The sequence below is a fragment of the Panicum virgatum genome, chromosome 9K (assembly GCF_016808335.1).
Source record: "Panicum virgatum strain AP13 chromosome 9K, P.virgatum_v5, whole genome shotgun sequence".
Taxonomy (NCBI): Eukaryota; Viridiplantae; Streptophyta; class Magnoliopsida; order Poales; family Poaceae; genus Panicum; species Panicum virgatum.
The window spans coordinates 44,217,816-44,243,236 of NC_053144.1; the positions used below are offsets into that span (position 1 = coordinate 44,217,816).

At 47.5% G+C, this 25,421-nt stretch overlaps 2 protein-coding genes across 7 annotated transcripts; both read left to right on the forward strand.

Moving 5' to 3' along the window:
• Positions 1-887: 887 nt before the first annotated feature.
• Positions 888-8,440, forward strand: LOC120651588 (AT-hook motif nuclear-localized protein 10-like). Of its 5 annotated transcripts, XM_039929138.1 has the most exons (8): positions 896-1,081; positions 1,792-1,858; positions 2,550-2,583; positions 4,942-5,643; positions 5,750-5,802; positions 6,695-6,826; positions 7,439-7,600; positions 7,695-8,440. In XM_039929138.1, exons 4-8 carry the CDS (start codon positions 5,082-5,084, stop codon positions 8,031-8,033), a joined length of 1,248 nt encoding a protein of 415 aa, XP_039785072.1. In that variant the 5' UTR covers positions 896-1,081; positions 1,792-1,858; positions 2,550-2,583; positions 4,942-5,081; the 3' UTR covers positions 8,034-8,440. The 5 variants fall into 5 exon arrangements, with proteins under 5 accessions (XP_039785067.1, XP_039785069.1, XP_039785072.1 ...); XM_039929133.1 differs by having other exon boundaries at positions 888-1,081; positions 1,149-2,583; XM_039929135.1 differs by having other exon boundaries at positions 890-1,081; positions 1,205-2,583.
• Positions 8,441-9,346: 906 nt separating this feature from the next.
• LOC120651589 (3-hydroxyisobutyryl-CoA hydrolase 1-like) lies at positions 9,347-20,799 on the forward strand. 2 transcript variants are annotated; one of them, XM_039929139.1, is made up of 14 exons: positions 9,347-9,508; positions 16,397-16,477; positions 16,565-16,633; positions 17,209-17,272; positions 17,460-17,539; positions 17,628-17,711; positions 18,515-18,599; positions 19,176-19,261; positions 19,551-19,672; positions 19,750-19,810; positions 19,912-20,010; positions 20,119-20,220; positions 20,327-20,368; positions 20,477-20,799. In XM_039929139.1, exons 1-14 carry the CDS (start codon positions 9,473-9,475, stop codon positions 20,612-20,614), a joined length of 1,149 nt encoding a protein of 382 aa, XP_039785073.1. In that variant the 5' UTR covers positions 9,347-9,472; the 3' UTR covers positions 20,615-20,799. The 2 variants fall into 2 exon arrangements, with proteins under 2 accessions (XP_039785073.1, XP_039785074.1); XM_039929140.1 differs by lacking the exon at positions 9,347-9,508 and adding an exon at positions 16,133-16,298.
• The last annotated feature ends 4,622 nt before the right edge of the window (positions 20,800-25,421 follow it).

Below are 25,421 nucleotides of genomic sequence, written 5' to 3' on the forward strand. Positions count from 1 at the left end.
CTGTCCCAAGCAGGAGGCGGGTCCGGGGCCATGCGTATGATGAGGTGGAGTCCGGTCAACCGGAGTTGGCAGAATAGTAATGGGGACTGTGCTGAGCGCGTCTTGTCCCGCGCCACATGTTCCACAGTGCCGCCACAGCGTCCGGGATGGCGGAGCAGTGACCGAAGTCGGCGGATGGGACTCCGGTCACAACCATCATGAGGAATGGCGGTCTGACACCGTCTGTCCTGGGCGTCGTGGAGGAGTGGTCGGCTTTTAATTCCCTCGTACGGCGAGCGGTTGAGCGGCGGGGCCGTTTGTCTTTTATGCCGAGGGGTGGCCTCGAGCGAGGCGGAGATACGTTGCTTGCTCGAGGGTACTTCCGCTACCCTCGAGCGAGGCGGAGATGTGGGGCGCAGTCGAGAGATCTCGACGGGAGCCCTCGGGTGAGGCGGAGATCGTCTCGCGGGCCCGAGAGGGGTGTGAATGGGCCGCATGCTGGGCTTCGTTGAGTCATTTCCTTTCTCTTAGATGGGAAGGAGGCCGTGGGCCTTCGTGGGCCCGGTTGCCTTAATATGTGTTTTGCGTTATAAAGCGATCTTAGTACCCCGATTAGAGTGTCCCTAATCGTGGTACCCGACACTTCATGTGGAGAAATTTCTTAGGGACTATACAAAAATTCCTATATGCTCATTAAGATACTCCTGGGAATGGATTGGGCTAAATCTAAATCCAATTAGATTTTGCCACTTGGATTCCACTAGATTTAGATCTAATTGGATATGAATATCCATTTAATTTAGATCCAATAGGATTGGATTTGTTGGATAGAAAACTAGAGGATAATCCAAATCCAATTGGATTAGTAGAAGGGAATGGGCGGACGATAGCTGCTGCCGCGGCAACGTTCGGTCGCTGGCCATCGGCCGTCGGGCCACAGGCCGCTCTTCTTCTTAACCCGCATGGTCTCCTTCCTGCACTCCGCTCGGGAGGCCCTCATGAGTGCGCACCGCGGACGTTGGCGCCTCGCCGCGCGCGTCGTCGTCGAGCGGTGATTTGTGTCGTCTCGCGTGGCAGCGCCGGCGCGAAGGTGGATGTCAAGGTAGGCTGCCTGTGCTCCGCTTCGAATCTTCGCTGACATCAACGACGTTGGTGCCGCATCGGCGCAGGGCCTGCAGGTGCTCATCGCGTCCACCGCCATGCCCGACCTCTTCCTGTTCCTCAGGTCGCTCATGGGGTCGCCGGGGAGCAACTACCTGGGCAAGATTTTCTGAATACTCGACGGCATCATCGACCATTTCCTGGCCGCAGCAGCCTCCTTTTCCACGTTGAGACATGAATTGGATTGGTTGGATGGATAATTATGTACGTAAGGTTGGATTGGATAGGATTAGATATTGAAGACTAACTTCTGGGATTGGACTGGATGGTAATGTGATTTCAATTGGATGTCGTTGGATATCATCAGTTGGATTTTGGATGATGAACCATTCCCAGGAGTACATTAAGCATTAGATCAAACTTCTAGAATCATTACGAAAATCAAATAGAACGGGTAGTTCTATAGAAAATTCAGAGAAAATGAGGTGCAATTGGAAAAAAATGTAAGGTTGTGTCTAATTCTATCAAATAGTCCATGCGCTATTTGTGTTTTATTTCCATCAAAATGATCATTCCTATAGCTCTACTATTTTTTCTATGCTATAAAGCATGATAATCCTATATTTGCTATATTCTTCGCTATGGATAATGACTTATTGCAAAGGATCTTTTTTATCACTAATGTGATCGGTTTCAATATATAATTGACAGATGCTGACAGCTAGTTGCCAGTTGCCACTGGTTCTTAATGCTGAATTGTTGTACCTACAAAAATCAGGTAATAATCATTTGTAACACCATATGTCGTAAAATGATATCGATCTAATTGGTTGTATTTTGCTGCTCAATGAACATGGCAAAGTGTTAAACTTGTGGCCATCCTTAGGAAATAGCAAGCCAAATAACATATATCACTAACAAGTACAAGAAAAAAAATCGAAGATACCTAAAAAAGTATTGGCCAGTTGATTAGATCATACCCCTTGTCCATCTGAAAGACAAACTCTTTTCATCCTATTTGAGTCAATAATATATGCTACTAGTTTTAGTAGCAAACCTATGGCTTCACTAATTAGGCGAAAACTAGAATGATCTTTTTCAAACGGCAGCTCATTGTCATTCAATTATCATATTGTCATGATGCAATATAATGTTGTCATCTCATAAGGCATCTAATAACTTATGACCTATACGTGTTTGCACGCCATTAATACATTGTCGGTTTCACCGATTTTATGGAGGGTTGCTTCTCCATAGATGTATAGTTTTTATAGTTTTTACTCTTATCTTCAAGACTTCAATAATAGATAGACGTTGGACCTTATGTCATTCAGTAACCGCTTATTCATGAGCTTTTGTTGCCTTCTCCTGGTGTAACTGCCCTCCTCCTCTCTTTTTTGACGTGTATGTGACGCGGCTCTCCCTCCATCTTCTTTATATTTTCGGCGGACCTTGTTAAAACATTCAAGTTTTTCTCTTTCGTGGACCAAGATAGTCGTCAAGGTATGTTCTCCTTCATCTCCTCTCTACATCTCTAGTTTTCTACTAAAGGGTATTCGAGTTTACTAAACCATAGCTAACTATACATGTATTTGCCTCCCACGCCTCTCCCCAACTGTCGACAATCATAGCTAGCTGTTAGAAAAGAACAACCCGTTAATCCCACCATGCGCTAGCTATTCTTTTGGCATCCAGTATTGAGAAACTTAGCGATATAAGCTAAAAGATTTTCTTATTTTTGGTTGAACTTGTAATTTTTACTATATAGGTTCATGTTGCTTCGTTTCATAGTACTTAATATTTCGTGTTTTATAAATTTCTATTACTGTATAAGCATTTTTGAGTTAGTGTTCGATGAAACTTGTCCATAAACAAGTATGGTTTGGTTCTTGTTCAGTTTGTGAGAGCAATCACGATTGCCCTCATGATGGTAGCCCTAGCTAGATTTTGTATGATAGGCTAGTTAATGTAACTTTGTGCTGTTTTTTGCATCTATTGTTGGGAAACCATACTACTTAATTCAACTGCAGTGGATTCATAATATTTGATAATTTTAATCCGTCCACCCTAAATTCCTTTTAAACGTTGCCATATCTATATATATGTTTGAGTTAGGGTTTGACGGGAGTTGTTAGTTCTCGAGTATGGTTTGATTATTGTGATGTTGCTGGGAATAGAGTAGGTGTGGTTGCTCACATGGTACGAGTATCTCAAAGCGAGTACTCATCCCTCTTCCAAAATATCAAAAAAAAAGTTTGGTGATTGAAGGTGATCCGATCCCTATTACCTAAATTTTTTTGATAATCGTCAAAAAACATCTCTTCTCACTTAAATGAAGAGATTCATCATTTACTCTATCTTTAGTGATTAGATTCTACTAATAGTTTACTTCGGCAACCATTGGTAAAAATATAAAAATATAGAAGTAGTAGTTATTAGAGAGTATAGTTTAGATGAAATATATACGGTACGCAAGTAATCTGGTGGAGATGCTTTAAGACTGGGCAACTTGACGGTACCATCATGGTAAACAAATTGGTGTTTTGCATCTTCCTTACCTTTTTTTTAAATGGCGTTTTGAATTTAGGGGTAGGACGGAGCTGGTATCGGCTTTTGTTTTTTTTTTGAATACTTGTATCGGCTTTTGTTTGGGTGTGTTTTTCGGTGCAATGGTGGTGGATGGAGGAGTAAAAAGGTGGGAAAGCGTAGTTATGACTTGTCTCCCTTTCTCACGAACTCCGAGCCAAAAAGCGTCCCCACACCCTCCACCTCCGTCTTTATTGCTACCTTGCTGATACTAGCAGCAGTAGTCATCAGCAGCGGGGGGAGGGGAGGTGGAGAGGAGATACACTGCACACAACTCTCTCTACACTGCACACATTTTGAATTTTGGCCTGTTAGGTACCGGACCAAACCGGATCGGTTCCCACCGGTTTGGTAAACCTTGGTCCTCGCGCGCGTGTGTGTACACGAAGCAAATTTCTTTCTCACTTGCTCTCTCCCTTTCTTTATTGGCCTCGCTTTTACTCCCTCCTTCCCTGTTTATAAGGCATACACGTATATCAAGATTCAAATCTTGTCATCTTTGACCAATAATTTGACTATTAAATTTTTATTTTTATAATGCAAATTTCATATGATTGGATTCATAATCAAATATATTTTACAATGATTATAAGTTTATAATCAAAAGTGATATAATATATGATAAATAAATGGTCAAAGTGTTGTTTAGAAGACCGTGTCATGTTCCACCATGCCTTATAAACGGGGAAGGAGGGAGTATTAATTTCCATTTCCCGTAATTTCCTCCTCCTTTTCCCACCTTGCTTCCTCTTTTCGCTTTGCTCTCTCTCTCTCTTCCCTAGGCAGCAGCAAGGCTAGCTCGCTAGGCTCTTGGCTCTCCCATCCACCTCGTCCCCATTGCATGCGAAACAAGGAAGCAAGAGGTCAAGAGGGGGAGCGAGCGAGTGAGTGGCGTTTGGTGTGAAGTGAGGGCTCGAGGAGGACGAAGCGAGCGAGAGGGAGTCATGGCATGGTGATGGACCTGCTGCTCCGCGCCGATCTAATCACTTTGCCCTACCTAGGTACCGTACTGGCGTGCGCGCAGGCATCAATCACCTCCCCCTCCTAACTCTCACCAAATCTCCCCTCCTCTCTCACTGCTTTCTCCTCCTCCCCCAGCTTCTCCCTCCCTCCCGAGCTGCTTTCTTGATTTTTTATCCGTCTCCTAGCGCTAGATTTTTAAAATTTATCTCTAGCCAGCAACCTAGCTACTAGCTCAGACCGAGGCCGTGCTTTCTCGCTTAATTTCCATGTTACCACTAGTGCTCTAGCCTTAGCTGAGTGAGTGCCTTACAGAGCTGGGAGGAGGAGGACAAGGCTGAGAGCTTTGTTGTGCTGCGAGTCCAAGCTCGACAGGACCACTGCCACTGTGAAGCACAGCGGCAGCGGCGACAAGACGAGGAGGCGGAAGCTGCCAAGCGGGTAGATCTACGCAAATGGAGACCAAGGACGTGGCCCCGCTCCCCGCCACCACCGCAGCCGGCGCCGCCGCGCCCGTGCCTGCACCGGCGTCTCAGACGCCGCCGCCTTCTTCTATGCCGCCGCCGCCGCCGCAGCCGCAGCACCACCAGCCCCCGCCGCCGCCGTTCGCGCAGCAGCAGGCGGCCCCCGCGCCGTCGCCTGGGGCCCCCATGCCCGGCGGCATGCGCCTCTCGTTCGACCAGATGGCGGGGAAGACGGAGCGCCACCAGCACCACGCGGCGCCCATGCTGTACGCGCCGCCGCCGCCGCAGTCCGCCGCGGGCGCGCCGGGGGGCAATGTGCTGGGCATGGGCGAGCTGATGCGCAAGAAGCGCGGGCGGCCGCGCAAGTACGCTCCCGACGGCAGCATGGCCCTGGCACTGGCCCCCATCTCCTCCGCCTCCGCCGGCGGCGGCGCGGCCCCTGGCCAGCAGCAGCACGGCGGGTTCTCCATCAGCAGTCCCCCGTCCGACCCCAACGCCAAGCGCCGTGGCAGGCCCCCGGGCTCCGGCAAGAAGAAGCAGTTCGAAGCCCTGGGTGCGTGCTCTTCTCCCTCCCGTGCTCAGTTTCCTGCCATGGCGCTGTGTCATCCTGGGCACGTCTCGTCGGTTAAACCTCACCAGCGTTGCGCTCGTGCCTGCAGGTTCTTGGGGCATCGCCTTCACCCCTCACATCCTCACCGTCAAGGCCGGCGAGGTAAGATTCACAGATCTTGTTCAACTTCCAAACGTTTTGCTGCATCTCGGTCGCCGTCTATGGGTATAGATCTGCGAGTCCACGCATCGCCTTGTGCGCGCGTCTGCGCTGTGTGGTGTGGCCTTCTTGCCAGAATGCCAAGTCACCGCACCAGTGTGGTGACCTTTGTGTGCTCTGTTCTGCCATGCCGTTGCGAAGGCCGGCAGGTTGCGAGCTCGCGTGGGTGTCCGTAAGATTCCCAGCACGGCTGTCAGTTGACCGGCCCCACGGTCAGCGGCGGCAGCCTGGTAGTGTACTAGTGGGTGGTGCACTCGTCACTCCTGATCCAGACTGATAGTCTAGTGCTGGCAGTACGACCCTGAAATCTGCGTTGTACGGTGAGGGGATACAAGCAGCGACACCTTTTCGTTGCTCCTCGAGTGGACTGTGCATGGTGTATAGCTCCTGGGTGAAACAAATGCTCATGCTGATCAAACTACTCTGGCAAGTACGGTGGCAAATGCTGGTCTCTGTTGTTGTATTTCTGACCTGGTACTTCATAATTTGATAGATCTTGAGTATTTACCTGCATTTCTTTGACTGTACTTCATAATTTGATAGGTCTTCAGTATTTTACCTGCATTTGCTTTGACTGTTGTTTGAATCGGAGTAATTCTGTGCGTCCGCAACATTTACCTTCAGCAAGCTGCTTAGAATTCTTCTATACAAGCTTTTAGCTATTAGCCAATTGTGTAGCATGGTGCAAAGACCAAGACATGTCTTTTGTTTGTTTGTTTTTTTCTTTTGGAGTGGGTTGGACCTTGGTTTGGTTTTTGAGTACCAGCTATCTCTTCATTTATTTTCAGTTGATTATCACTTGCGTTTTCGTTCTGAAATGTGTGCTTCTTGGCAGGATGTTGCATCCAAAATAATGACGTTCTCACAGCAAGGCCCTCGCACAGTCTGCATCCTTTCTGCTAATGGTGCAATTAGCAATGTAACTCTTCGGCAGCCTGCTACATCTGGTGGATTAGTTACTTATGAGGTATTATGTTGTACTGTTCTCGTGCTAATGGAAATTATTACATTCTGAAGTACTAAATAATGGGTTCGATATTGACTTCTTTGTTATGATTTTCGATTTCTTTACTGGAAATATATATTTTTTCTATGCTTCAGAACAGTACGTGAATCTGAAAATGCCTTCTCCAATGTTTTATAGAATATGTCACTGATCCATATTGCACTTTGTACTTCAACTAACAATTTGGCAGGTTGATGAGAATGCCACCTGGTTGGTGGGAAATAAGGTCTTTATGACTTTTGGTTAAAGTCTATGTTATTGTTGGGTTCTTCATCCTGTGTTTGGTCATCTCAAATTAGGGATTGAAAAGCACAGCATTTTGTCCTATAAGTTACTGAGTTGTTATTCTTCCTCTTGTGATTGGATTTTAACTGTGCTGAAGATTTGGAACTTTGATGTGAATGCAATCGGATGCCATATGGCAATAGTTCTAGTTGTGCGTGTGTGGAAATGCCACTTTACAAAATTCAGAATCTGAAGAGCAATTAACTGAACAAATTATGCATGATATTCATTACTCCACTTGACAATGGTATGCTTTCATCTTCTGATGGTGTACAATTTCTTGTGCAGGGCCGCTTTGAGATCATCTCACTATCTGGTTCTTTCCTGCTCGCGGAGGATGGTGACACTCGCAGCAGGACTGGTGGTTTAAGTGTCGCACTTGCAGGATCTGATGGACGAGTGCTTGGAGGATGTGTTGCTGGAATGCTCATGGCAGCAACTCCTGTTCAGGTTTGATCAACTTGTAGACTTTCTTCCTCCTAGCTGACATTTGTTCGCTTTATTTCGCTGACCACTTTGTACTTCTGTGTTTGATTATAATCAGGTTGTGGTGGCCAGTTTCATCGCAGAGGGCAAGAAATCAAAGCCAGCCGAGGCACGGAAGGTCGAACCAATGTCTGCTCCTCCACCACAGATGCCTACCTTCGTGCCACCTCCTGTGGCCACCAGCCCTCCATCTGAGGGCACATCCAGTGCATCATCTGATGACTCTGGCAGCCCGATTAACCACAGCACCATGCCCTTCAACCACTCCGGCCAGCACCAGCATCAGCACCCTCACCAGCACCAGCACATGCCGCCTGCCTATGCTTCTGGTGGCTGGTCCCTCTCCGCGCACCAGCAGAACAGGCATGACTCTGACATGAAGATGATGTCGAACTAACACTGCTCAACCTTAAGTGCTCCATTTCTTGGTTGGGCTGGAGAGGAAGCTGCTGATGGTTGATTGGTACTGCTGCTATGGATGATCCTTTCGCGTCGTCTGCTCTGATCGGTGGTGACGGTGTATCTGCTATAGCTAAGCTAGCTAGGAGAGTAGGGTTCATGGTCTCACCTGCTGTTGTTTCCCCGAGTAAGATTAATTTAATTCGAATTAGCCGCCCGTTGTAATGCTGTAGCTTTGTCCTAAAAGTCTGTCAGTCAGCCCCTAACGCGAGTTGTGATGGATGCCTGATGAGATATTCACCTCCTAGGCTAGTTAAAATACCATTCTCTAGTGTTATGGATCATGGATTTACTTGGATGCTCTGTTTAATTCAGGATGGTATCCTGTTTTGTTTTCTTCCCTTATATTCTGCTGCTTATCATGCGTGCATTTTTACTGGAGCATTCATTTGTGGGATGTGGCTGGCTGACTTGAGGAATTTTGTGATTCTGATACGTCAAAATGAGATTATGTACTGTGTGAGCTTTAGAAGTTCGCTGAAGAGTACACCAGTTTTACAGAAATGTGTTTATTCAGTCATTCTGTGATCTGTCCGACGGTATGGATGGAGAGAGAGATCACTTGACTGCCAGTTTGCTGATAGGGTTTTGCCATTCATTCTGTTCGGCTGGCTGTGGCTGGTGCTGATTTGCTACGAGAGAAAAGTAGTGCTGACTGACTAGTGGCTGGTGCTGATTTGTTGTGAGAGAAAAACACTATTATTGCCGTCTAGGAGGACGCTATGATACCTCGTTTTGGGAGTTATAGCAGGAGAATTGGGATTGCGAACAAATAGCAGTGGTGTTCGCGTTGCTCGTCCCAGTGTTAAGCACCGCAAAATCCGAGCCGATTCATGTGAGAAAACGCGTACACCTTTCGTTTCAAATTATAGTTCGTTTGATTTTTTAATCTCAAATTTGACCGCTCGTCTTATTCAAAAATTTGTGCAAAATATCACGTCATATTACAAGTTCTTCAAGAATGGCTTCAATTTGACTATATTTGCACAATTTTTTTTGAATAAGATGAGTGATAAAATTTGATGTCAAAAGAGTCAAACGACCTATAATTTGGAACGGAGGTAGTACTTAAAAATTAAAAAGACTTGTGCTTGATTTTCTAAATAAGCTGTGCCTCGTTCCGAAGTTCAAGGGGATAAACTTGATTCACCAAACTCCGAGCACAGGACGCCGTGGGATCTGCTCAATATGGGCCGTGGGCCGCCGGTTGCTACGACGTGGCTTTCGTTCGCATCCTCTGTGGCCTGCCGTTCGTCGTGATCCTACTCTTTCGTGAGACTCCACCAGGCGGACATCACACCAGTCTAGTCTTCTCGTCTTCCTCCTCCGCGGCGTCTCTTCCCGTCCCGTCCCGTCCCCTCCCGAGCGGAGGGCGGAATGGCCTCGCTGCCTCCCGGCGCCGACTCCGACCAGGTCCGGGCCCCTTTCCCCACCCGAGTCTCCAAGTCGTTCTCTCGTCGTCACGCGACCTATTCGCCGTGCGCCGTGCTACCATTCGATTGGGCTGCCTCGGCCTCGCAGTTCGCTCTCCGGGTTGTCGTACTAGGGCGTCCGATCGGACGAGGAAACCACCCGCGTACCCTTTTTACCTACCCTACTGCTCGCTCCCTTCGGCTCTGCATCTGCTTCACGCAGCTCTAGCTCGCTCGCTCTGCCGGTTCAGCGGTGCTCGATTAACTTTGATTGCTGCTTAACGTTTACCACACGAGTGTTGTGTTAGTTTGAGTATGCATGATTCACGGCTACCTTGGCCCGCAGGATTGGTTTCCGCTTTCAGTTGCTGCTGATCGATCGATTTTGCTAGTTGTAGGTTCGTTGCCTGCTTCCTGTTCCGTCGAACTAGTATTCCAGGAAACGTTTATCCGGCATGCTTTGAAGGATTAAAAACCATGGTGGACTGATGGTAGCCATTACCCAGCGGGTCGGTCATATTGTAATTCTGGCGTTAATTGGCTTGACCCTTTGTCCTGTCTATACTTAGTTCTGAGATCCAATCAGGTCGGTGAGATTTCAGGAAACCATCAATCATGGAGTGTTGCCATTGCTTGCGAAGGTAGCCTGCTTTTACAACAGTTCACGCTTGTCGATGCCAAGTGTCATGCCTCTTGTGATCTGTATTGTTTCTGTATTCTGTGTATCAGGTTATTAGAAACTGCCGAATTGGAGCAATTTCTCGAATACATTGAGGCAGATCCCCAGCAATTGCATTCCTTTTTCGAAGAATTATGGCTCGGCTGTTAGAAGCTCAATTCTAACTCTCATTGAGCTGAGAGGATGACAATGAACTTGGGGCAATTTTCTGGGTTTTTCTTCATTCACAAACTCAAAGCCATGCCTTCCAACGGGAGGGGTGGCCACGCTTTTATACAAGGGCTGCAGGGCAGCCAAAACACACACCAAGGACTAGTCTAAGATGCTGTCCTCTAGGTCCTAACTGTTGTCCTCTAGATGCTGTCCTCTAGATGCTAAAGCTAGTCTAAGATGCCAATGTGCTGTAGCTGCAGCAACCACCATGCAGCAAGGACCATGCAAGGTCTGAGATGCTGGTCAAAAGAAAAACTGAAACCTGTCCTATGTGGAGACCCACAAAGACCGAGATGACATATACTTATTCCTTCATTCTCCCCCTAAGTCTTGTCCGTCGTCTTGTGGGAGGGTTAAACCATTCCGGTCCTGGAGCAAAGCTCAAGGAACTTGATCCTCCCAAGGGGCTTGGTGAGCATGTCCGCAAGCTGATCCTTGGTGTTGATGTAGCTCGTCTTGATGCTTCTTTCCTCCAAGCAGCCTCAGATGAAGTGATACCTTACCTGGATGTGCTTGCTCCGTTCGTGGAAAACGGGGTTCTTCGCCAGGGCCAGAGCGGACTTGCTGTCCACCCTGAGCTCCATCGCTCCAGTGTCTCTGCCGAGGAGATCACCAAGCAGTCGAGCGAGCCAGAGCACCTGAGTCGACGCGGTGAATGCCGCTATGTACTCGGCCTCGCAGCTGGACAAGGCCACCACATGCTGCTTGACCGACTGCTAGCTAACGAGGCACTCGCCGAGAAAGAAGAGGATCCCGCTCGTACTCTTGCTGGTGTCGATGTCGCCGGCGTGGTCGCTGTCGCTGTACCCGACGAAGTGTGCCGCCCCAGGGCACCTCGGGTAGTGGAGACCGTGGTCGAGAGTCCCCGCAACATAGCGGATGATTCTCTTCACGGCCTGCTGGTGCTCCGTCGTCGGTCGCTGCATGAACCGACTGACGTAGCCGACGGAGAACGCCAAGTCCGGCCGTGTGTGGGCGAGGTAGCGGAGGCTCCCCACAAGATGCCGGTACTGAGTAGCGTCCACCTCCTCCGCCGTGCTGTCACGGCTCAGCTTCAGCCTCTCCTCCATCGGAGTGAGAGCTGGGTTGTAGTCGGTGAGCCCAGCGAGCTCGACGACGCGCTTGGCGTAGGCGGTCTGTCGAAGTGTGATCCCGGAGTCGTCCTGGTGCACCTCGATCCCCAGGTAGAAGGAGAGAGGCCCCAGGTCGCTCATCTGGAAGGTGGCCTTCATCTCCTCCTTGAACACCGCCACCTCCGCATCCTTGGTGCCGGTGATCACCAAGTCGTCGACGTAGACACCCACCAGCAGGGCATTGCCTCCTTTGCCCCGCCGGTAGATGGCCGCCTCGTGCGGGCTTTGCTCGAAGCCCATCCCCTTGAGCGTGGAGGTCAGCTTGGCGTTCCACGCCCTCGGGGCCTGCCGCAAGCCATAGAGGGCCTTGCGCAGACGTAGCACCTTACCCTCCTTGCCGGGGATCGCAAACCCCGGCGGCTGGTGCACGTAGACCTCCTCCTTCAAGTCGCCGTTGAGAAACGCCGACTTGACGTCCATATGATGGACACGCCAGCCCTCCTGGGCAGCTAGCGCAAGGAGGAGTCGCACGAACTCCATCCGTGCCACGGGAGCGAAGGCATCGTCGAAGTCGACTCCCTCCTGCTACACGAAACCTCGTGCCACCAGGCGAGCCTTGTGCTTGACGACGGTGCCGGCCTCATCCCTCTTCAGCTTGAACACCCACTTAAGGGTGATCGCGCGGTGACCGCGAGGGAGATCAGCAAGCTCCCAAGTGCGGTTCTTCCCAACCGCGTCCATCTCCCACTGCATCGCAGCACGCCATGCCGCATGTCCCTCGGCCTCTGCAAAAGACCGAGGCTCGCCGTCGTCGCACGCGAGGTGCAACTGTGCCTCCAGGTCGTGAGGCACCAGTCCCGGCACCGGCTGATCGCCGAGAAGGTCCTCCATCGTACGGTACCGCAACGGCTCACCGTCGTGGTACGCGTCGATGCGCTCCTCGTCGTGAGAGAGCGGAGTAGCGAACTCCACCGGTCTGTGAGCAGGTGCTGGAGTAGGCGTGCCCGGAGGAGTGGCTGTCGGTGCTGGAGTGCACGGCGTCGCCGGCTGTGGTGGTGCAGCCGAGGAACTCGACGCAGCCGGAGTCGCAGCTGAAGAGCGTGGTGCCGCCGGTGTGTCGGGCGCCAGAGTCGGTGGAGGCTCAGGGACAGGGGTAGGCACGCTCGGCGAAGAAGAGCTGCCTACTCCCCCAGCTCCCTCGAAGTGGACATACTCGACGGTGAAGTCGTCGTACGTCGGAGCCGAGCCGTCGTCCACCGCCTTGTCCCACGCCCATCCTCGCCCTTCGTCGAACACAACGTCGCGCGTCGTGCGCACACGCTGTGTCTCCGGGTCGAGAATGCGGTAGGCCTTCGAACCCTCCGCGTAGCCAATGAACACTCCCGGAGTGCTCCTGTCGTCGAGCTTGCCGATGTGGCCAAGCTCCTTGGCGAACGCGAGGCAGCCAAAGACCCGCAAGTGGGAGACCGCCGGCTTACGCCCATGCCAAGCCTCATACGGCGTCATGCCGTCGAGTGCCTTGGTGGGCGAGCGGTTGAGGATGTAGACGGCCGTCACCACCGCCTCTCCCCAGAAGACAGCCGGCATCCCCCTCTGCTTGAGGAGGGCCCGGGCCATCCCCACAACCGTCTGGTTGCGCCGCTCGACGACGCCGTTCTGCTGCGGGCTGTATGGCGCGGAGTAGTGGCGATGGATGCCCTCATCCGCGCAGTACGCCGCGAACTCGGCCGCCGTGAACTCGCCGCCGTTGTCGGTGCGCAGCACGCGCAACTTGCGGCCGCTCTCCGCCTCCGCAGCGGCCTGAGCACGCCTGATGGCGTCCGCAGCCTCTCCCTTGCTGCCGAGTATCATCACCCACATGAAGCGGGAGAGGTCGTCGACGGGCAGCAGGAAGTAGCGCCGTCCTCCTGGTGTGACCGGTGTCACCGGGCCACACAAGTCCCCGTGCACGAGCTCGAGCCGCTCCTTGGCTCGGAAGCTCGCCTGCTGGGGGAAGGAGTGCCGCTTCTGCTTCGTCAGGACGCAGACGTCGCAGAGCTGCTCCACGTGGTCGAGGCATGGGAGGCCTCGCACCATCTCCTTGGCGCAGAGCCGCTTCAGGGCCTCAAAGTGGAGGTGCCCAAAGCGCTCGTGCCACTGCCATGCCTCGTCGTCCCTGCGAGCTGCAAGACAAAGAGGCTGGGCCACCCCGACGTCGAGGATGTAGAGGCGGTTCTTCCCTCGAACCACCCTGGCGAGAAGCTGGCGACGGTAGTCCCAGATGCGGAGGACCCCGCTGTCGATCACCACGCGGGAGCCGCTCTCATCGAGCTGCCCAAGGCTGATGATGGAGTTCCGCAGCGCCGGGATGTAGTAGACTCCGGTGAGCATCCGGTGCTCTCCGGACTTGGCGGTGAAGATAACGGAGCCCACGCCCTTGATCTCCACGGCGGAGGAGTCCCCGAACCTGACGGAGCCACCTACGTCGACGTCCAGGTCGGAGAAGAACTCCCGCCGCCCGGTCATGTGGTGCGTGGCGCCGGAGTCGAGGTACCAGCCATCGACCCTGCCGTCGTCGGAGCCGTTGCCAAGGAGGACTCGGGCACGCGGCTCGTCGAGGTGGAGTAGAGCGGTGGCAGGCGGTGCCGCCGGATGCGGCTCCATGTCCCCGTGGAGTAGGAACAGAGCCGGCTCGTCATCCGGCTGGGCCTCCGCGACGTGGGCTTGGCCCCCACGCCTCCGCTGCGGGCAGTCCCTGGCCCAGTGGCCGGGCCTGCCACAGTTGTGGCAGGCGTCGTCTCGTGCCGCCTTGGGCCTATCGGCGGCGCCGCCCTGAGCATCTCCGCGGGCGCCACCCTCGGCGCGCCCTCGTGCCCCGGCTTGGGCACCTCCGCGCCCCTTTCGCGGCTTGCCGCGCTTGCGGCCACCAGTCGAGGAAGAGGGCTCCCCTCTCCTCCTGTCACCGCGCCGGGCCTCCCACTGCTCCTGAGTAAGGTGGAGCTTCCCACCGATGGAGATGCCTCCCGAGGGAGGCTGTGGCTCGTCGCTGTCGACGACTTTGAGGCGACCTATCGCCTCCTCGATCGTCATGGTGGAGAGGTCCAGCAGAGACTCAATCGAGCGAGCGGTCTGCCTGTACCTCTCGGGGACGCAGCGGAAGAGCTTCTTGACGGCTCTCTCCTCGTCGTAGATGTCGTCGCCGAACTGCACCACCTTCTGCAGCAGAGTGTTGAGACGGAGGGCGAAGTCATCAACATCCCCACCCGTCTTGAAGGCCAGGTTCTCCCACTCCTTGCGAAGTGCTTGCAGAGTGGTCTTGCGGGCGCGGTCGCTGCCGATACGTGCCGCAGCGATGGAGTCCCAGGCCTCCTTGGCAGTTCGCTTCTTGGAAAGCGTGAACTGCATCTTCGGCGGGGCTGCTGCGATGAGAGCATCCAGCGCCCGTCGATCCTCATCGTAGTCGACGTCGCCATACCGGATTGCCTCCCACATATGCCGCACCTGGAGCTTCACCTCCATGACCGCGGCCCACTCGACGTAGTTGGTCTTGGTGAGGGTGGGCCACCCACCGCCGGGACCGACGTCCCTGACCACCGCCTGGAGGCCGTGGTAGCCGGGGGCGCCGCCGCGCGGACCCCAGCCAGGAGCGCCGCCACCGCCCTGCGCGCCGCCGCTAGGGGCGCCGCCGTCCAGGCCGCCGCCGGGCGCGCCGCCGGGGTGGGCTGCTGCCCACCGCGCGGTCCGCTCCCGCGCTCTCTCCCTCTCCAACTCCTCAAGGTCCTCGTCGGCGGTGGCGTCGCCGGCGATGGAGCCGCTGAGGCTGCCGCGCAAGGTCTCAATCTCGACCTCCGCCGCACGCGCTGCATCCTCCGCCGCCTCTGCTTCCACCTCCGCCCTGGCCGCCGCCAGCTCCGCTGCAGCCAGCCTGGCCGCCCTCGCCGCTGCTGCAGCGGCTTGTGCCGTCGCTCGCCTGCGCTCCTCTGCCGCGGCGAGCTCGGCATCTCGCTGACGCCGTGCGCTCGAGGCGACCGAGCGCTGAGACGGTGCGTCGGACATGGCGCGCCTCCAAGGGGCTGCTGCGTGGAGAAGACGCAGCCTCAGACGCCCGGGTGAGGAAGGTGGAGCAGAGGGTGCAGCAGGTGCTGCTGCGCTAGCTGCTGCTGCTGGTGGCTGAACTGCTGCTTGGGAGGGAGAAGAGCAGGAGATGTCTAACCTAGAGGAAAGTACGGCTCGGATACCAGATGTTAGAAGCTCAATTCTAACTCATTGAGCTGAGAGGATGACAATGAACTTGGGACAATTTTCTGGTTTTTTCTTCATTCACAAACTCAAAGACATGCCTTCCAACGGGAGGGGTGGCCACGCTTTTATACAAGGGCTGCAGGGCAGCCAAAACACACACCAAGGACTAGTCTAAGATGCTGTCCTCTAGGTCCTAACTGTCGTCCTCTAGATGCTGTCCTCTAGATGCTAAAGCTAGTCTAAGATGCCAATGTGCTGCAGCTGCAGCAACCACCACGCAGCAAGGATCATGTAAGGTCTGAGATGCTGGTCAAAAGAAAAACTGAAACCTGTCCTAGCCTCCTAGGTGGAGACCCACAAAGACCGAGATGACATAGACTTATTCCTTCATCGGCCTGGAGCCAAATTATTTCGAAAAAATAATGGTTGGGAAGGGGGGTTCGTAGATAGATGTGGGGACTGAAGTTCTTCATTTGATGAGCAGGCTGGCCGGCCAGCCTACCAGCTCGCAGACGTAGGAAGGGTTTTATCACCCACTGAACTGCGTCACAAAAAGTCGCGGTCAGAAAGGTTTCTATCCAGACCATGTATCTGGAGAGCAGCCGGTTCGATTCTGGATCGTGACATGAATTTCCTGTAACGACCGTCTAATGGTTTTTCTATACCAGAAAAGTAATTTTTTTTCCTATCCTCTATTTTCCAGCTTTTGGTAGAAGAAAATGGCTCTACACGGACACTGATTATGAACAGGCCAAAGCAGCTGAATGCACTCTCCTCTGCAATGGTATTTTTTGAGAGTTCAGCAGTATTTGAGTACCTGAATTTACTGTTGGAATAGTGGGAGCACGGTGATGTTGCTTTCATGTTGCAGATTATGGGACTCTTGAGGTGTTTCACTGCTTACGAGAAAGATGATAAAGTTAAATTGTTGATTATGAAGGTACCTGACACAACTGTGTTTCTATTATCATTTATTGTTGATGTGATTAAACTTGGAATATATATATATATATATATATATATATATATATATATATATATATATATATATATATATATATATATATATATATATATATATATATATATATATATGTCTTGTTTTCTGCTCTTGTAATCTGAGCTCACTACTTGGGTGCACTATATTGCTGAGCAAGTACCGAGTAACAAGGCAGTAACAGAGAACATGATTGCCTAATTATTTCTCTGAAAAACAAATCAAGAACACAGAGAGTCTGATGTGATTATTCTGTTCTGAATCATGTTTATTCTGCTTGATCAAAGTGCATGATTTTTAGATAACTTGTGGCACGGATGCTTTTTGTTGCCCTAACCCTTGAATAAAAGTTATTTGCAAATGTAACCCGGAGCTTACTTCATCTTCCTTTTTTTAGCCATATCTCATTTCTTTCTCTTAGATTGATATAATCATCATTCATTACCATCTCTTCATCTCCTTGGTGCATTCAGTTGCTACTGTTGTTTGCTATTCTATCAACCCTAATTTGCTTTCAGGGGAAAGGAAGAGCATTTTGTGCTGGAGGTGATGTTTCTGCAGTTGTCCGGGCTATAAACAATGGTATTTATAGCTTAAGCATGTCTCTGTGATATCAAAGATCCAGAATGGATTGCTTTCTACGTTTTTCACAGTCTTCCATTTCCTTGCTTAATGCCTGTGAGGCTGTGACTGTTATCATATAGCATATGGATATAATCTCGTTCCACATGTTTGGTTGACTGTATTTTGTATCTAATTCATGAATCAGACAGCTGGAAATATGGCGCTGATTTCTTCCGAAATGAATTTTTGTTAAACTACATCATCGCAACTTATAGCAAACCTCAGGTGAGCCACACCCTTTCAATGTTTTTCTCCATGTAACAATTAGCTTTTTTTATCCCTTGCCTCTAAAGGCTAGACCATTTGATTGTAGGTTTCTCTTCTTGCTGGAATTGTTATGGGTGGAGGCGCTGGTGTTTCTTTACATGGAAGGTTTCGAGTTGTGACCGAAAACACAGTATATACTATTAATCCAATTCAAGTGATATTTTTGCTTCTTTTGTTAGTCATATCTCTAAGATGGGCTGTGCAGTGCACAAAAAGTTTGCATACCATGATGCAGCTTGAGATCTTGTTTAAGGTTCTGCTGAGTGTTGCTCCATCCTTAAATAATCCAGAGTTAGATGGGGTTTGGCTGCCGAGGAACTGTAACTGTGTAGTGGTCGAGAAACACAATATGCTACTTAAGCTCGCTCTTTTATATAAGTTACTATGCTGGTATTCATAGTGCTTGCTCACATTTTAATCTACATGAGTCGTAGTTGTTACATGACGCTGAAATGTCGGATACCAAGTTCAGGCTAGATTTCTCGTTGACACATACATAGTTGATGGTATAATTAGTTCATAGAGAATAGCAATGCTTTAAAGTTAAGAGTTAAGACATGGAAGGAGGGCTGCCTTTCAATTAGAATAACATTTTACAGGTTTTTACCTCAAATATACTTATGCCTTGGATTTATAAGAAAGGAAAGGAAAAAATAAATAAGTTCGAAGATTGCTACTATAGGGTAGAAAAATAATTCTTCCTCATAACGTTCTTGTGGCTTTACCCAGCACAATCTTTTGTACCTCTTTTGATGAATTTAGGCCTGTTTTTTTTTTCGGTCAGGCTTCAATTGTCGTACTGACTTTCTTTAATGTGGGTTTGATATATGCTAGTAGTTCTATTCATTTGAAATTTGTAGGATCTAGCTTGAATTTTTCTTATAACTAGAATACTTTCAAAGTTTCAAGTGCAATAATTTGATATTCATGCAGGTTTTTGCAATGCCAGAGACGGCATTGGGACTCTTTCCAGATATAGGGGCTTCTTATTTTCTGTCTCGGCTACCTGGTTTCTATGGTTGTTCTTTTCTCTCTTCGTTATTTTGGAACCATACCATCGTGATTTGTATTGGTGTTGCTGGATATTATTCACAACCCTGAACTTTCATGTATTCTTGTGTTCACCTTTGTTAGAGGATATTGTTTGCCCATAGTGGGCTGTGCTTGGTTCGCCCCTTCTGGGCCCATGGCGCCTAGTCTCCATCCTCTCCGGATGTGAGCCGGCCCTAGGTTAGATGCTCTCTCATGTACATGGCAAGGATCCCTTGATTGGTGGTATTCTATAAACCGTTAGGGTTCCTTGCCTATATATGTAACCGGCTATTGCCCCTTGGAATGCATCTACAATTTCTAGCCATATTCACTTTCAACCTTTACAGTTTTGGAATGGTCATGTGCTTATTTGATTTTGAACAATAATGCTTGTGCAATTGATCTCTGGAACCATGAAAGTCCAGATTTCTGATTGTCTATTTAAGTTTATTGGTTCTACTAGATTAGTTAGTCTAATGGAGTGAGAGAAACTTTTTACTCTTTTAAATGATGCAAAGATATCTTTAGTTGTTCTTAAACTTTTATCATGTCTTTTCTCCAGGAGAGTATGTTGCTCTTGCCGGTGCAAGATTGGATGGTGCGGAAATGCATGCGTGTGGTCTGGCAACTCATTTTGTCCAGTTAAATGTAGGTTCATTTGTAACTTAAATTCTAACTCATGGATTTAGCGTCACATTGCCCCTTTTGTTTTACATTCATGGAACAGAATTTCCCCCAAAGAAAATGTAGCTGTCGATTTTTGCTTTCAATATTGATATTTACTTCTCCATTTGTTGTTTTATTATTTTGTATATCGTGCATCCTGACCTCATTAATCTAGCAATTGCATGCTCTCAATGATGATTGCCCTACATCCTAAGTCTGTGTATGTGTTATATCTGTCTATAATCCCTAGCAAATACTCTTCTTTCCCCAGAGGCTGCCATTACTGGAGGAATCACTTAAAAAGGTGGACACCTCCAATCCTTTTGCTGTGTGTGGTATTATTGATCAATTTTCTCATCAGCCATCATTGAAAGAAAACAGCTCTCTGAATAGGTAAGATTGCTCTGATTGAATGACTGCATTATCCTAATTCATTATTTGTTAATTTTGAATTTTTTGGCACTCTGGAGGCTGGAAATCATCAACAAATGCTTTTCCAAAAGAACAGTTGAAGAAATCATATCTGCTCTTGTGAGTTGTGTTACAGTTTTCTTTATTGACGTAGGAGTCGTGTTTGGCTGCTATGTTGTTCACCTGTTTACCCCTGCTAAATTAGTATTTATTTTTGTTAGGAACAAGAAACTTCAAATTCGGCTGTTGAATGGGTTGCAGCTACAATCCAGTCCTTGAAAAAGGCCTCTCCGACCAGTCTGAAAATCTCCCTGAGATCGGTATCCCTCAGAAATCTACCCATCTTTAAAACTATATTATCATAGTCTACTGTCTTAGTGTGCCCATGGCAGTATAGTTCTTTCATTGTTCTGAAACTCTGGTTTTAGATAAGAGAAGGGAGAACTCAAACTGTTGGGGAGTGCTTGCGTCGGGAATATAGAATGGTTTGCCATGTCATGCGTGGTGATTTCAGCCGTGACTTTTTTGAGGTAAATATTGATATCCTCAACACCTTTCATGTTCAGTCAAGATTTCTATACTTTTTCTTCTTTGTGGGCCAAGATGTCTACACTTAAGATTCAATTCCTGTTGCAGGGATGCAGGGCTATACTGATAGATAAAGATCGCAACCCAAAGGTACGTATAACCTCGTATTTCAAACATTGATCAGGATCTATTAAAGATGGCTAATTTCATCTGATATAACCTTTGAATTCTGGTGGTTTTTTTGGGGGGCAATTGCAGTGGATGCCTCCAAGGTTGGAACAAGTGCATGATGAGGCGGTTGAACAATATTTCTCCAGAATCGATGACCCACAATGGGAAGATTTGAACTTACCTGCCAGACGTTCCCATGGAAGAAATATTGAGTCCAAGCTTTGATTGGCGGTATTAAGGCAAAGAGTTGAACGTAGCCTCGGTGGCCGTCTAGAATAACAATCGTCTTGTGTGATGAGTCATGACTACGACTCTGAAAAAATAAAGCTTAATTTGTCTTGTAGGTCAAACTTTTATTACATAAAAAACACTTCTATTACAGAAAAAAAACTCGTTGTTTATTGAAGGAAGCCATGCCCATTTTTAGTATCGGTGGAAGACTTCTCTCTTAGTCAGATCTTGCTTAACCTTGCGCGTTATCGCCTCATCATCGTCCTAATGCTGTTGTGATCTTTACGATGTTGTGTGGGGTTCTACGCTGCCCACTGTCAGATGGGCGCGTAGGCCTGCGGAGTTGGCCCATGTACGGCCCACAATGGTTAAATTGCCCCACTACCATTTCTAGGCTAGCTGTAGCCTGAAGCTAACATTCCCCGGCGGCTGTTACTGTTAGTGGTGTTTTTTTTTTGACACAAACTGTTAGTGGTGTTGGTAAGACAGGTTGATTGAGAAATCATTCATGCAACCCAAGAGACGATCTCTATCCAGCGCAGTACGGGGCCGTCACTTTCTCGGCTGCCTTTAACCGCGCCGTAGCGACCACTCCTTTTTATTTTCCTCTATCATCCAAAGAGCGCTAGCAAATTAGCAATACGAACCAGCAAGTCGTGGCGTATCAATTCTGCATCAGATACACAGGACTCCTACGCCGCATGGTTATCAGCTGGCTTGTATAAAAACCCGTCAAGGTCACGACTCACGAGCTCCATGAAAAAGTCTACTCCTGCTTTCTCCTTGGCGTGTAGCTCCACCTCACAAACCGTGCTTTTCTCTTAGCCGTCGGCATCCCCAATGGATTCTTTTATCTTTCCCCTTTCCCCTTTTCTTTTTTTTCAAAGAGAGGAAAAACTGTTTCCCTTTTTTACTGTGCCTCCGCCGAGATTCTTTATTCTCGTCTAATGCTGCCCTCTTTTTATTACTGGAAAAAAAAAGGGGAGACGGGCAGACGGCTGTACACGAGAGAGCCGAGCCTGGGCACCTAGAAGCCGACCCGTGCTTGGAGCCTGGAGGAGCCGAGCAGGCGCTGCGTCATATGATATGGTCTATGTGGACAGGTGGCAAGCATTTGGACCAGGGTTGCAAAGGAGCAGGTTGGGGAAATTGCATGCTGTCTTCACCAATTTCCCCCCTTTTTACTGCTCTATCCATTTCAAATTGTAGATCATTCCAACTTAGTACTGAGAGTCAGACTATTTTTATATTAACCAAAATTATAAAAAGGATTGCAAAAATTTATAGCACCAAATAGATATACTATGAAAGTATATTTAATGAAGAATTTAGTGATACCCGCAAAAAAAAAGAATCTAGTGATACTTATTTGGTATCATAAAAATTTTATTGTATAAATTTGGTCAAACTTGAAATATTTGGACTCTCCAAAAAAACTGGAATGACTTACAATGAAAGAAGGAAATATTAGGCTTTGGCTGATTTTGATTCTTGTGTTACGCCGTATATATATGTTCCATTGGAGGTGCATATAAGAACAAGACATGTGGGTAATGTGCTCATATGATAATTGTGTTTAATGTATACGAGTATCTGTCTTACACTTTTTATATCACTCGAGCTAGATTGGATATAAGTTAATCCCATATAAATATAATGGAATAGTAGTTGCACGTATAAATTAACTCGACCGATCTGCTAACAACAAACAAGTCCATGAAACGAAACAAACCTCAACGATCGAATCAAAATTAAATATCTAGCGGTCCCAATCGCTACCTGGACCACCCAGAGCACCAACTAATTCATTCAGGTAACCATTGCCTGTGATATTTCCCTTTCAGCGACATGTCCTCTTTTCAGCTGCTCTTGCCGCTCTGTATTTATCGCCTATGTTCCGCCACGGTTGGAGAATAGAAATTTATTCATTTTTCTTGTTCATAATGCAAAAACTGCGTGCCAAAATCGTATATCTATTTTCGAAAAAAACGAGTCTTTGTGAGTGTTTGAGTGAGGGAGTGAACAATGCCGCAGTGCGTATAATTTGTTTAACCTTTTTAATCCTAAGTTTGGCTATTCATCTTATTAAAAACTTGTGCAAAATATCATTTATGCGGCTTGCTTTATTAATAAAATTTCTTAAAAAATAATTTAAATTTGATCAAGTTTGCATAATTTTTTTAAAATAAGATGAGTGGTCAAACTTGAGACAAAAAATTAAATAAATTATAATTTAGAGCAGTGGGAGTACTGTATATTGGTTTAATGTTGCAGAGCTGAGCTAGGCGTGCCTAGGAACACCCAGTTGAAGACGTTCAAGTCATTTCGCCACATGAACAAACAACACTACTATGTGTTTTCATGGTCGCGAAAATCTTTCAGGTTCGAAAGATATGATCTTCTTGGAGAAAAGATAGCTAGGAATTTTTATGAAACGTGTAAATGTTTTGCCCATCACTCACGAAAAGATAGGAATTTCAGGTTGGAGACTTAGTCGTGATCGGAGAAGCTTCAATCAGTCGAATATGCACATCAAGTACAAGCTGCTCGTATATATCATTACTTAATATAATCTGCCAGATCATATATATGATATGGTCCTGCTGATGCTCTCTTTTGATTATGACTGGGTTTGATACTGTGCTGCCGAGCTGACCAGCATCTTTCAGTACTGTAGTATAAAGTTGTGTACCCTGTTCATATATGTACAGAAGTAGATATCACTACTACAAAATACAAATTGATCCATTCCCAACGCCTCATCACTGCCTATATCACCACCGGTTCGCCTTAGAACTGGCGGTGATATTGTGCCGCCGAGCCGCATCGGCATTTTTTGGTAGTATACAATTGTGCACCCTGTATCATATACACAGAAATGGGGATGTACATTGAGCATGAAAGCGTACATGGCTTTTTTACGGAAAAATTGTTTCTTTGCACATCACAAATATTGAAATACGTACGGACATTGAAATTGCCGTAGGGCATAGAAAACAAAAGATTCTATTTTGCAAAATAATATTTAGACTTGTCCTCTTTCCGTTTCATTTAGAATTATTCATTCTTCAGGATTTTCACATCTTTGTTAGTCACCAATTAACGTGGAATAATGGATATGGAGACAACACCTAGAGATTTTTCATGATTTTTTTTTCATATCAGTTAGGGATCAGTTAGTCCCCATCTTTGAAGTAGTTCATGCATATAAATGGTGTCTACTAAATTTAAAACATTTTTTTGTGAGTGACTGATGATCACTAGTGTTCTTTAGTTTTTTTCCTCAAACAGTCAAGTTTTTTTTTTGCCTAACTAAGGCATTTCTGGACAGTTATTTACTAAGTGGCTAGTGGTTTTTAGTTGAGCAATGTTAGTTGGGGATTTTTTTCCATGGAGTTTTTTTTATCCAAAATAGACTATAAACCCTCAATGGGCCATTTGAGAGGAATGATTAAGAAAGACAACAACCCTCGTGAATTTGATAAAACACTCGGACAACATTAAATTTTGAAATAAGGTTTGCTACACTCATTATATTCAAGGAGTAATAAAAACAAATGTTGGTATAAGAAAAGAAACATAAGTCAAAAGTTACAGTTAAATTCATGCATGAAAAATAACGAAGGCTAACAATTCTGCATCTTACTACACCTATTTGGTCCATAGCCACTTACCCCCCCCCCTATATGAAAAGGAAGTCGTTTTGAGTTTGTTTTAAGTCAAATATTTTAAACTTTAACCGTACTTAAATTCTTTTGTTTTGAGTTTGAAAATATAAAAGCGATGTAAGTAGATTCATTTTTTTTGAAGAAAATAGATTCATTTTGAAATCTAGTTTGATAAAAGTGTATATTAACTATATTTTATAAATTTTTTATAGCAAAATAATAATGACCGAAGTTGTTTTTAAAGACCGTGTCGATGTCTAAAACGACTTCTTTACCAATCTGGAGAGAGTATGTCACTTTCTACCGTGACCGACACAAGTATACTGTGCCTTAGTTATATTTTTCTTTTGTCAAGCTACACCTAACATCATGCCATTAATTTCTCCTTGACCATCGATTCACCGTACAAATAAAGAAGTGCGGTCTGCCTAAAAAACACACACGAGGTACTCAGTTTTCTTCACCATTGCCTAGCTAGGACCTCTACTTACCTTTTTTTTTTGTTTAGACCAAAAGTATACGGAGCAGCCGCATGCCAAGAAATAAAATCTAGTTGGAGAGCATGCATCCATAAACTTCGAACGCGTGTGACGCACACTCTCTATCATGGTCATGATCGTCACATCGAGAACAGGAATTTGTGACCAAGAACTATGCTGAGATCTACGTACCGATCGTACGTGCGTACCCTCGTTGTCAATAGGTTTTGATTGCTTCCACACTTGCGGCAGACAACATTGACGGATTCCGTGCAGTGCAACTCTATTGCTTCAATGCCATCACGTACATACGCAGTCATTACTACGAACTTGCAAAACCATAAGTTTAAGTGCTACAGCTGAAGTTTAGCACTAGTCTATCCAAACAGTAGCGCTAATGGGATAGGTTAAACTTTAGACAAGACTTAAAAACCAACTTTAACAAATGTATATAAGTGCTAATAGATACTAATGTTTAGCACTCAACTTTAGTCCATTCAAATAGACTCCGATTATAGTGAAATCTACAAAACTGGAGAGATTTGACCTAGCTATTTTATCTCCTCTGGTTTGTATTAATAAAATCGAGTGACTTGATCAAGCTAACTGATCTCCGCTGCTCTCCGCTATAGCTGCAATATCTAGTTAATTCGA

Excerpts from the sequence above, each read along its gene's own strand:
- LOC120651588 (XM_039929133.1), top strand. The coding sequence starts at position 5,082 with ATGGAGACCAAGGACGTGGCCCCGCTCCCCGCCACCACCGCAGCCGGC. Across the intron at positions 5,803-6,694 it reads TCACCGTCAAGGCCGGCGAG|GATGTTGCATCCAAAATAAT; the intron begins GTAAGATTCACA and ends GCTTCTTGGCAG. Across the intron at positions 6,827-7,438 it reads GTGGATTAGTTACTTATGAG|GGCCGCTTTGAGATCATCTC; the intron begins GTATTATGTTGT and ends TTTCTTGTGCAG.
- LOC120651589 (XM_039929139.1), top strand. The coding sequence starts at position 9,473 with ATGGCCTCGCTGCCTCCCGGCGCCGACTCCGACCAG. Across the intron at positions 17,273-17,459 it reads TGTCCGGGCTATAAACAATG|ACAGCTGGAAATATGGCGCT; the intron begins GTATTTATAGCT and ends TTCATGAATCAG. Across the intron at positions 18,600-19,175 it reads TCGGCTACCTGGTTTCTATG|GAGAGTATGTTGCTCTTGCC; the intron begins GTTGTTCTTTTC and ends TCTTTTCTCCAG.